The sequence below is a fragment of the Xiphophorus couchianus genome, chromosome 4, assembly GCF_001444195.1.
Source record: "Xiphophorus couchianus chromosome 4, X_couchianus-1.0, whole genome shotgun sequence".
NCBI lineage: Eukaryota > Metazoa > Chordata > Actinopteri > Cyprinodontiformes > Poeciliidae > Xiphophorus > Xiphophorus couchianus.
In genome coordinates, this window is record NC_040231.1 from 23579038 (window position 1) to 23591931 (window position 12894).

A 12894-nucleotide genomic window follows, 5' to 3' on the forward strand; every position below is an offset into this window, starting at 1 on the left:
TTTTGGTTTCCCTTTAGGCTTAAGTTGCAGTTTGCCGTAACTCTAACAGAAATCAAGAGCCCGGATCTTTGATTTTCTTTTCTTTGCATGATTCGTGCAACTCTGACCTCCAAGTGCGTCTTCGCGCCTGTCGTCTTCAAAGGCGCGTCTACAGACTCTTTCTAGAGCTTCTGCAGGTCTGAGGCTTGATGAGATGAGCAACATCCTGCTGCAGGTGTCCGAACGGGACACGCGGATGTTGCGGAGTCTGGCGCAGTTGTCGAAAAACGGTATATTTTTTCTTCCAATAACGCTACGTGGTTATTCATTTTCTTTTCACAGTTTAGGTTGCTCGGCGCTGGTTGTACAGAAAAACGAGGAGATATGACGAGCTTTTTTTTTTCCTTCCAGATGTTGAATGTATACTGCTCAAAAAAATAAAGGGAACACTTTAAGTGTTAAACACCTGTTTAAGTGTTCCCTTTATTTTTTGAGCAGTGTATATGGACGGAAGTATCATTCTATATACGATGTAAGATGAACTTGCAGAAGGTAAACCTATCTATCTATCTATCTATCTATCTATCTATCTATCTATCTATCTATCTATCTATCTATCTATCTATCTATCTATCTATCTATCTATCTATCTATCTATCTATCTATCTATCTATCTATCTATCTATCTATCTATCTATCTATCTATCTATCTATCTATCTATCTTCTACAGGGGGTTTTCAAGTCAACTAGCCTATCGGGGGTTTTAAATGTTTCTCTATTACAAATTCACTTGTCTTTAAAGATGCCTTTGCAGAAAAAAGCCAAGAAAATAATTGAGCAATTAGGGTCATGTAAGCTAACTTGGGGAAACCTCGACATGCGGGATAACTGGAGCTGGGAGATATTGCTCAAGAGGAATAATTAATCTGCAGTAACTCTACATCAGTATCTGTCTACAGTACTGTGAGAAATTATGTTCTTCTTTACAACTTTGTTCTGTTGTTGCTTTTGTCTTAATGTTGGTATCATTCAGAGAAATGTTAATATTGGCAAAGAAAAGAGGAAATACAAAAGAAATTATGTTATTTCATATTTTAAGAGAAGAAAGTCTCAAACCAAACTTCTCTGTGAAAAAGTAATAACCCCTGTACATAATAACTGGTTGTGCTATTATTATTATTATTATTATTTTTTATGACAGATGGGTTCTAGGTTCTCTATCTGTAGCTCGTTTCATGTTATCACATACTGTAGGTTCTTTTTAAAAGAATTTGTGATTGTTTTTTCTGGCGTGGCACTCATCAGACCTGGTTGTTGTTTTTCTTTCATGGATGAAATCTTTTGAAAACTGCTTGTTTTTCATAAGATAGACATTTTATAGAGGAACCAGCTCAGCCTGATCACCAGATCTCACTCCCACCAAGACATAATCTGGCATCGTGTTTTTTTTTCCTATGTTATGCTTGACTCATCCTGGCATTAGCTCTTTGTTTCTCTACTCGAAAAACCGTTCATCCTCTTCCTGATAGATCAAGTTGTGGCTTGTGGTCGCCTCCTTGGTCTCTTTTTTCGAAGAAGAGCTTGTTCTCCTGGATGCTCCTCATGCTGCGCTCCTGCCCTGGTCGAATTCACACTTGTCTATCGGCTGATCACCTGCCTGTCCAACCTCCAACAAATCCACCAGCTGTCGACAATATCAGAGGAAAAACACGAGAACGGTCAGGCTCAGATCAGCTACAAACCTCCTCTCAGATTCTCGACTCCTCTAATAGCTGGAATGTTGAACACTGCCGGGTTGTTCGCCTCTTCCCTTCAGTGTCCTCCCCTGGAAACCCGGTCCGAGAGACACACAGAACTTCGCTGAACATTTCAATCCTGTAAAAATGATCTTGACATCTGCCTTTTTAATTGTTGCCTGCACCAGAGTCGATATCAGAACCAAATAAAACATTGTGGTTCTTGAACTGTGTCCATTTTTTTTATTACACGCTAAAGATATCAAAGCTCACAAAATGTGCTTTCAAGAATTTGTATGTTTTATGATACTCCAATCCTTATTCAACAAGACAAAGAGTCACGGATTTTGAAATAAAGGTGAACTTAGTTCAGATGCCAAAATATAATAAATGTAACGTTTGTTTCCCTTTCAGTTGGTGCGGTTCGCTTTCACATTGCGCCCTTTAAAAAAATAAACCTGTCCTCCTCCGCAGAGCGGAGTTCACTTTTTTGGTCCGCATCAGAGATCAATTACGCATTCACATCTCACCAAGCGAACCGGACTTTCTAGGCAAACGAACTATGAAGTTGATTAAAGCAGACTGAATGGAGCTGGTGTGAATGCATCCTAAAAGAGAATGAAACTTTGAAATGAAAAGCGCACCTGTGGGGACCCAGAGCTACTTTCAGCACAACTCCATCAAAACAGTGTATGTGTAGCAATTTTTTTCTGCTACACTTTTTTCCTTCCTCTCAACTTTCCTCAGACAGTTTAAAGAGGCCTGATCCACACGGTGAGGATGAGAGATGGATGGATGGATGGATGGATGGAAAATAGCTTCATTGTGATTTAAGAAACAGAAAGCAAACAGATCTGTTTTTTTGTAATGTCATTTATTAACCAATTTGCTCCAGACAGGCAGTAAAATCAATAGTTCATGATCTTATCTTCATTTGCCCTTTGGTCATAGAATTTCCTGCACTCTTGCTTCAATTTACTGATGCATTTGTTTTACCGGCAGTGACAACATCGCTTCAGCGTTTCAGGGAAGCTGGTAGTCTGTCATAGTTTTTTTTAGTACTTTGAATTACAATCAGAACAACATTTTTTTAGTTTTCAGTGAGAACCTCAAGCTGATTATTGTAAAGGATTAAGCTGTATTTCAATATGACCAATAGATACATCTAAAATCAATTAGATTTATCACACAAAATATTTCAGTAATTCAGTTGAAGAAATTATAAATAATAAGGGGTGTATTTGGAGTTGTAATTCTGGGTCATTTTAAAGTTCATAGCTTATAGTAAAAGAAAACCTAAAATCCAGTTTCATTGAATATTTACATTTGAATACAAAAATATACAGTACAGACCAAAAGTTTGGACACACAGTTGTGTCCAAACTTTTGGTCTGTACTGTATATAGAAAAGTAAGTCACTGTTGGATACATGCACTCACTTGACCAGCTCTTCTTCTTGCCAAGTTGAGTTCGGACTTGATAAAACGCAGAGGATGAATGTCTCCTCAAATCACCAGCGACTGTGGAAACTTCACACTGGACTTTGAGTAAGTCCTGTTCTGTAACCTTTCATTCTTCTAGAGATTTTCAAATTCAATCCTAATTATACTTTCATCAAAAAAGACATTGAACTGCTGATCATGTTTTTAAAGTTGCTTATGATGCTTATGGTTCAGAGACAACAGTTATGTGATGGCTCTGACTTTAGCTTCAGTCCACAACTCGTACATGTCCCCCAAGATGTTCCCACGTCGCGGCTTAGATTCAGTCTTTAGAACAACATAATTAATAGCTTCCATCGTGAAACCAAGATAGTTAGCAGAACCTTAAAGCAGTGAAGCCACTCAGTGTTGTGTTTCTTTGCAGAGGTTCCCCAGCAAAGAGAGTCTAAATCCAATCAGTCACTGCAGATGAAAGCTGTCGGCCTGACTGAGAAACTGAATCCAATCCCCCCTGCGGAGCCCACAAGCAGGTAGTCAACACACACGTGGACGAAAACACACACAGAGACTTCATACGGCGGGTCAGTTTTCAACGCTCCGAATAAGCAGGTTAATTAGGGAGAGCTGAGAGCTTCATGGGGGTCTCAGATTAATGTCACCGCCTCTTTAACAGCTTCAGACGCCATAAATGATGTAGAACGGACAGATCCTCCTCTGTTCGCACCTCCTTTCACTTCACGTCTGCTTGGACAAGCACATCTGAAGCCTTTATAATGCAGCTGGTACCTGAAAGCAATCTTTGGAACAAATGTTAACACAAGAACAGTGAGTTCATCTAGGAATGTCTGAAGGTAAATCCAGGAAATTTTCAGAATCATGCTCTGTCTTTTCGTGTGTTTCAGGAAAGAAACACAATTTGAAGTGCACATGTACTGTAAGCAAACACCGAAACCTCTCCATGGTTCACCTGAGAGAACATGAAGGTTTAAAACCTTGAAGTCTTGTGTAAAATTGACTTTATTTGGGCTTTACATCATGTTAGAATGTTATTCCCTCATCACAAAAAAAAAAAAAAATACCAGGAAAGTTGCCTTGAGTCTTTCATGCATGTTTGAGAAATACTTTATTTCCCCGTGGCAACCATTCAGTTGTGCAAAACGCCTTGGTAGACCCAGCGCCGCCATGGGGACGGAGCTCCTTCCCGGACCTTGAATGTGCTATAAAATGTCTCTATGTGGCTGGATTAGTGAACGGTTATAAAATTAGGTGTTTTACATATTTCTTAAAATTGTCACTGTGTCATGACAGAATAACATGACACAGACAATCTGTGAAAAAAAATGAGCTCCTCCGCCTTCTCCCTATGGTCCTATTGTCATCTGTAGAAATACACCGCTTGGTCAGAAACAACCAATCAGAGCGGGGAAGAAGGACTTAGTGCTATTAATCACACTCAAATCCCACACCCCATAACATAATACAGAAAGACCTTGTGTGAAGGAAACAGAGCAGATGACAGCGAGGCCCACAACCACACAGGACCCCTCAACAATCACCAGTATGACATCAACTCACCTGCCAAGCATCTCCTGACAGGAGGTGGGCTAATGGCTCCAACCGCACTCTTAAATCTACAAACATACATCACTTTCACCGCCCAGGGAGAACCACCACCCACTCCAGCTACATACCCAACCAACCCAAATTCTGACAATCCCGCATCCAAGAAGGGTTAACACCCTCAACTCCTCTTTAATATGTTTAATGCTATTGATAGAAATGGGTTGAGGTTGAGAAACTTTTTGTCTTTTCTTTTATTTCAAACATCGTGTTGGTCTTTCTGATGTGTGAAGCAGTCTGCTTCTACTCTCATTCCCACATTCTCTAATCAAAAACATACCTGGAGTGTTGCTTTGATTCTTCCATGCATGATTGAGAAATCCTTTAATCTCCCATGGCAACCATTCAGCTGTGCAAAATGCCCGGGTGGACGTAGCTCCGCGTTCAAGGCGTAGCTCCTCCCTGTAGCTGCAATTTCCAAGCTGCTAATGCTTCTGCATTACAGAGCAGTCCTCCCCCACCACTTAGTTCTGTTGCTTGCAGCCACGTTGACGGTTTTTATAGAGATTAGAGGTCAGGAGGAGGGCGTGGGCTCTGCGGTTCGCTGAATGTGGTGGTTTGAGCAGGGAACACTTCTTGAAATTCTTGACATGTTATAACCACTCCCAGTGCAAAAATACATTTTTCATAGAATGAGTGGAGTAGCTGTGATTTAAGATGGTGACCAGTGTCACTAAGAGCAGGGTTCACACTGTGTGACTGTCAGCAGATTTTTACAAAATCTTCCGTCAATGTGGGGAAAGCTTTGGTTGTGAGATTGAATCGTTCAAACAGCCACACCCATCACTGACTTACTATTGTTACATCTAAAGTTGATCTGTGGGGAATATCAAGCATTGTTTAGCGTGACAACATGACTGTTACTGCAACTCATATGTCACTATTGTCCCTTTGTTCTAAGTTATGACCAGACCAAATAAAAACATCAGTGAGGATGTTTGCATACTTATTGTTGGACTTATATTTTTTGTTAAATCATTCTGACAAGATTCCGCTGAAGCAACCAACTGTGGACTCATTCTGTCACACACACCCAACATATTATGTAATGTAGAGTATGCTGACTGTGAGAGGTTCAAGTCCTGTTGGGCATTTTTGGCACAATACTTGCCAGGCTAAGAATACAGCTACTGTTGCTCTGTGCTTCCAAGAAACCTAACTCTCCAGCTCTCGCCGTACGAGCTGTGCTACTTGTGCATGCAGCGGACTCTGAGGAATGTTCTAGAGAACAGACGAGAGCAACGAGACGCAGAGGAGAAAGCTTGTGGAAACATTTTACTGCTTAAAGAACAACGGAGAGATGAGCAGGAGATGGCGCAAGAGCTAGTGTGTGCCAGTGTACAGCCAGAACACACCAGTTTATTTGTATTTAGAGTATTAATTACAAAAGGCTACATGTGAGGTAAAGCTGTGCTGTGCAAGTCTGAAAAATGTGAATATGACTAAAATCCCCTACATTTCCTAAAATTTCTTCCTTTAGTTGAAAAACAACTGGGGCTTTAGTGCCATAAGTATTTATTCATCTTGATTACCTCATTCGTTTTAATATTTTTGAATTTCTTTCTGGAAAATCTTCTCCACGTATCAGGGTGAATTGTTTCATGGAAAAGCAAACTTTACTGGCAAAATTAGGGAGTTTTTGCTTGATGACAGGAGTTCTCAGATTGAGTCCAGGGCCAATAAACACAAAAGAAATTACCAGGAAAAGGAGGACTGGTTTACCCAGAAAAAGACACGTCTACAAGCTGCTAGATCCTGTGGTGGTGATTTACCAGGAAGAAATTCTGCCAATAATGACATTTTCCCATTCCAGAAATAAAAAATTCCAACGAAAGGTAAGTAATGAGGGTAACTCCAGCCATGGATCTAATACTGAACTAGAGGAAATGAACCCCTCTTGCAAATCTCTGTTTACAAATTAAGAAAGGATACTCTGTAAATAACAATGTATTATAGTGGTTTACTTTACTGCTCTCCATTGGCTGAGACACAGCTGAACAAAGCAGCACATGTTGTGTGATTTATTGACGTCACCTTACCTCACTGTTCCAGTGAAGATGAGATCTGATCCCCACAACAATAGTCACAAACTCTTTGTTATGGCAAAGAGTTTGTCGTAACAAACTGCTGAAATTAAATTTGTAGGTTCCCCGTTTCTGTGAAAAACAAATCACTTTGTCAGCCATGTATGCCAGTATGGAGATGAATGGCCATCGACATTATGGCACCCATTTCAAAGGTGCCAGAACTATTGCTTTTCTCAAAACTGGGACAATCCCAGCATTGGTAAGATGACCTCTGTGTTAAATGAAACGACTACAATAAATTACATTTCTGCATCCAAAAGAGTACGTTTAATTACGCTGACTTATGTAAAAGTGAAAAAACTGCTAATAATGATCGTCAACATGTTTATTGAAAGTGTGTTTGTCTTCAGGCAAAGCTAACTGAGCGGCGTGAGCAGGCAAAGAAGGTGGCTGTGTTCAACTTGCACATGTCAAGGCGGGAGAAGAGCTCCTGTTTCGACTGTCCTGTGAGTAGAAGTAAACATAAAACCAACAACCTTTACACATCCTTTTTATTGTACAGCGTGATGGCAACTGTGGTTACTGCGGTAGGAGAGCAGTTTGCACCAGTAAGTCGGTTTGTGGGAATTTCTTAAGGTGTTTTTGATTGCTCATCTATTTGCAGTTCAGCGACTTATTGTCACATGCGTCAGTTTAATGTTTTGATCACAACAGAGATCAGTTTTACTTTACTGGAATCAGTTTGGTTTGTTTTAGCAGGAAGCTTAGATGCGTCTGAAAGAACTGTGGGATGAAAAACATGACAAGCAAGCACAGCAGCATTCCCTCTTGAGCCTGTAGTTCATTGACCCCTGAAGACCTTTTAAGTTATATTTAACTTAACGGGTTAAATATTCCAAGTCTTTGCTTGAAAACTTAAGTGAACTTTATGTCCACGTCACAGACTCTTCCGGTCTGCTTGGCATGAAATTAATTTGTTATTGTTACAATTTTTTGCCTCATTCTCACTGATAAAACAATGATCAAAATCAGACATTACCAAAATCCTGCCCACTGATGAGAGGAACGCAGACATATAGGATTACTGCATGTTTCTCTATTGGACTACTTTAACTGATCACATGTGGGCTTTAACGGTGAACTGGTCTTACTGGTACTGAATACTGACTTTTCACTGGGGGATCTGCAGTGCAGGAAGTTCTCATTCCATGCCAGTGCAAATGCATCGGCGTTCTTTGCGAACACACAACAGAATCCTTCATATATTTCTTGTTCACGTCAGGAGAATTTGCACAAGACTAACTTAAGGAAAATAATGACGTTTGGTTTTTTTTATTGCCGTGTCTCCTCCGAGTTGTGCTTAGAGATCATTCGTCTTCCCGGCTCGACCAGTCACTCCCCCGAAGAGGATACGGCAGCATCGTTACAGGCGTGATCTACGGAGCCAGATGGAAAGGAGACAGCAACTCGTGGCTCAGGACCAGCAGTACCGCCTTCTTACAGAGCGACTTGACCAGATGCAGCTGATGGAGGAGTGAGTTACTGAGCAACAAGTCAGATATCTGGATTTTATGTGTTTTGCAGCGGGTGTGCGTGTGTTTGTCCATATGTTTTAATTTCAGGATAGCTTTGCAGAGGGCTCAGCGGCTCCAGAAGAAACTGGAGAAAACCAAACATTACAGGAAGGCTCTGGACGCTCAGGCTAGGAAACAGAAAGCCATCTCTGATTATTAGTATTTCTTTCATTTACTTGGAAAGACTTATCTTTGTGCCCTTCCTGTTTCTGGAAGTGATAATAGCAAGTAAATTGAGGTTAATGGTTAACATTAACGGTGAATATAGTCTTTTTTTAAATGTGCTTTACCAATGTTCATCCACAACCTCCTCAAACATAGCTCAACATAAATTTATGAAGCATTTGCAACCAAAATGTTTCGTGTTGATTGCCTTTTAGGTGGAGGACAAGATGTTCACATCGTGTCCCGAGTGTCCGCCTGACAAACCAAGACTAAATCGCTGCGAAACAGCAATTAGGAGGGCAGAGAACCGAAAGAGAGCACAAAAGGTTACTTCCCTTTTGATTTTTGGGTATTGATTCTTTTTTAAGGGCCTGGGTATTCATCAGAACTTCTCTTTTACACCCGTGTTTCATACTCTTACAGCTCTTTCAGGCGAACTTCAGTGTTGCCACTGAGAGGGAGGAGATCCAACTACACTTTTTTCTTTTTCTAACTACAGCTGGAAAAAGAAAAAGGAAATGCTAAAACACACTAAGATGGAGTGAGGACATAAAATTTGATCCCAGAAAGACATGCAAGGAAAAAAAGTGTGCATCAAAAATGTGCTCCCCTCACCCTCCGGACAGGTTAATGCAGGACAACACCAATCATTTTGAAAAGAAGCGTGCCTTCCGAAAATCACTGGAGGACGACTGGAGTGGAAGTGTTGAGCTCAAACACAAGCGAGAGGAAGAGGAGAGGCGCTTCCTGAGGTGTGTTGCTGAAAGACACTCAAACTTCCTGAAGCAGATAGAAATATGAATCTGGGTTCCTCAATTTAATTTGTTTTACTGAAATTTGTGGAAATAAAGCAATAAATTAGACGGGTATTCAACAGCACACAATAAAACCACGGGAAATGAAAGGAAGGATGCAGGTGATTCCTGAGCTTAGACTCTACGTCTTCCGTGGAAGGATTGTAAATCACTTTTCCATCTTTTTTCTTTTTCTTTCAAAATATAATTTCATTCGTTTCCAAACATGTTCCCCTTTTCTGCCTTCCATGCCTCCCTGATTACAGGTCTGCTGGAAAACTGCTGATAGACAAGCTCAAAGGATGCCAACGCTGTTGGAGGTGTAGAAGGAGGACCACCAACTGCGGAGAAACCAACATATGGAAGGACTCGTGTTGCCCCTCAGGTTCACAGTTTATGATCTGAAGCAGAATGACGTTACGAGGAAAACACTAACAAATTGAACAAGTCGTTGCTGCATTGCAGCCCAGTGAAATATACACTATTTTAATTGTTCTTGATCACTCTTTCACAATTATAATGCGCAATTCGCAGCTGCTCTGTGTGTTTTATTTATTTTTTAGTCGTTTTAAACTCTGGAAACTTTTTTTCAGAGATCCATAATAAGTGTTTCTACAGAACAAGTTTTAAATAGGATTTGATGATTGTGAGCTTCATTTCATTGCTGTGCCTTTATTATCATTACATTAAAGAAGCAAATCTGCGATGATACGAGCTTTCTCAGACAGAATCTGTTCAAAACAGGCGACTTGTAGTTAGAAAGATTTAAAGTGGAATGGAAATACCCTTACTTACACTGCAGAGTTTAAATGAAGCTTAATTAGTACTTAGGAAATTCTTGAAAAAAAAAGTATCCCTCAGTGTCCCCTAATTTAACCAGCTGCAACTGGAACAGGATTACTACACATTTTCTGCTGCAGTTACTGGGAATGAGTGCAACACCCCCTGCTTTGCAGTATTTATCCTACTTGGAAGCTTTTCTAAATAATACTCTTAAATCTCCTGGGACCACCTAGGAGTTCCTCAGAAACCACAACAAAAGTGAGCCTGCAGAAACCCTGTGTGAAAGATCACTTTCCATCCTGGAAAGCGTGGGGATTTTTCTTTTGACTAAAAAGATGGGAAATGGTAAATCAAAACGGCATCTCAACAAAACCACTGTTTGCTCTACATGTCCAGGCTTTGTACATGGCAGTGAAAAACATGATCAAATAACAGAGATTACAGATAATAACAGCAAGCAAAGACATTTTTTCCCCCAAACTCCCCGGCTTTATCTGCCATTCTGTTTCACTTCAGGATATGCTTTTTTTTTTTTTAAATAAATACAAACATTAGTCCATAATATTGAATTTAAAAAAACTGATTTAGGAAAGACTCTTCTCAGTAACTATTTTGATATATTCTGGAATTAAATATTCAGTTTATGCTTGTAATCATCTCTAAAGTGATGATTACAGGCATCTCATAAACCTACTAAGATTCCTGCCTATTTATGCCCCTTACACGAGACCCACCGTTAGAAAATATCTACTACAAAAGTAAGTTTCAACATGTGTAACTTGGGTAAGGTTCTTGCTGTTGTCATTTTATCGTCTCCATTTTCATCTATGTATTTGGGTTCACGTTATATTAGAGTTTTACATTAACTAATTACTTAGGGCTCCCAGCTACATTGCCCTTTTTATATTTGGGAATCCTCTTTGAAAGCTGTCTACACTGTCTCTAGGATCACAAATAGAAATTCAGTAATATCTAAAGCTGAACCCCAATGCCACACCTGCATCCCACACTGTAATCGCTCAGTGAAAAGTCACAAACTGTGCACTAATACAAAAACCATTTCAAGTAACGCCTTAGGGAGGAGACTTCAACCAGACAGACTGCACATACTGGTAAAAGTGCTGCAGCAAAAAAAAAAAAAAAATAGCAAGCACAGATTCTCAGAGGTGCTTTATTTAAACCAGTTAATTAATGTATTGCTTCAAAAGTGTCAGTGTGATTAATTGTTAGCTTAAGCAGGGGCGGCTCTAGCCTGTTTGATTCCCCGTGCGAACAACCTGCTTTAAATAGTTTTTTTTCTATTTTAATTTCAAATACACATTTCATGATGTTTCATATCACAACAAGAAAACTGAATTAATTTTTAAAGTTTGAGTTATTACGTTTTAATGTTATAAACGTTATGTTTACTTTATCATCTATTACTTTATGAACCAGGAACAAAAGCCAGCACTGCCAGTGAGTCAAACAATTGTTGATTCACTGATACATATTCATTTTACTCTGTATTGATTGCAGAGACAACCAATGAAAACTGTTTTGCTGGCTAGCTCAAGTACACAATCAGTAATGTACGCCTTCTCTAATAACTTGGAAAATTAAAGCAATAATGCTATAGACGTTCACTAGATGTGTTAAACGGTCTGTTTAACTTGCCTGAGACAATTTGACAAGATTGTTCAAAGCAAATAATTCCTGGTCAAAGGTAAGACTTTGGGTACGCAGGCATTTGAGTGCTACTGCAAACTTTGACAGGTTGCAAACTTATTGCTAAAATGTTATTGAATGTAATTTGCACCTTTCTCCAGAAGTGAGTCAAGAATAACCCAACACTAATTAAATCTGCTGCAAAGGGATTTGGTCTGAAGACAGGATACTTTGGGGTATTTCCACATGTTTTGAGTAAAACCTGACAAAGATATCTTATCAACTTGTGCATACTTGTGGAAAAGGGCTGTTATTTCATCCTTCACAAATTTGTGAGCCAGTGCAACACAGACTGTGTCACTTGGTTTCTAAATGTTCTCTTTTTTGCTCAATCATACCATATTTTACCACAGAATGTCTGCTTACGGTTAGGAGAGGCTAAGATGTATGTCATTGTTCCAACACCATAAAATGTGTTCTCTTTGGTTCAAAGCAGATCATAGTTCATTTAGTGAAATATGGACACAGTTCTGTTTCTGTCTTTCTTTCAGGCTTTCCATGTTTGGATGTCTCGCTGCTTTCTGTTTCCAAGAACAGGAAGAAATCCATTCGAGTTGACTGGCAGCCAGATGGTGCTTGACTTTATTATAGCACCTATCCAAAACATCTGTTTAAAGATCCTAATGGTCTCAGCCTCCCCCACAAGCCATCCAAAAGTAACCAGAAGAGAAACCAGAATAAACAGGCTGCGACATGCAAACAAGATGCTTTCCTAAATGTCAGAGTCCAGTCACTGTTTGAGAAACGAGCAAGAAATATAACTGTTGAGTTATATTTCCCTGCAGGGTTTACAGTGGAAAAAAAAGCAACAAAAACACATTTAATTATAATTGTTCGCATCAGTTTACCACAACATAGAAAGGTCTTTTTAGAGTGTCTCATAAGTCTTGCACGTAATCAAAGCTAAAAGAAATTTTTATCAAAAAACAGTTTCAAAAATTAGATTATTGATGAGTTGGAGTCTTCATTTCAAAATCCCCAGTAGAGGGGGTGCAGGAGATGGGAGAAGACATCTTGTGCCTTAGCTAAAAAGTTCAGATGCAAACAAGCAGATATAGATGTTGAA

General features: G+C 39.6%; 1 protein-coding gene across 1 annotated transcript; it reads left to right on the forward strand.

Moving 5' to 3' along the window:
- The first annotated feature begins 171 nt into the window (after positions 1–171).
- On the forward strand, positions 172–11265 carry LOC114142715 (coiled-coil domain-containing protein 81). Its single transcript, XM_028014117.1, is given in 12 exon segments — positions 172–269; positions 3583–3691; positions 5128–5150; positions 5899–6104; positions 7216–7311; positions 8170–8339; positions 8428–8506; positions 8760–8870; positions 8968–9021; positions 9024–9085; positions 9171–9296; positions 9605–11265. Coding segments are annotated over 12 exon segments (1251 nt in total). The 5' UTR covers positions 172–193; the 3' UTR covers positions 9744–11265.
- The last annotated feature ends 1629 nt before the right edge of the window (positions 11266–12894 follow it).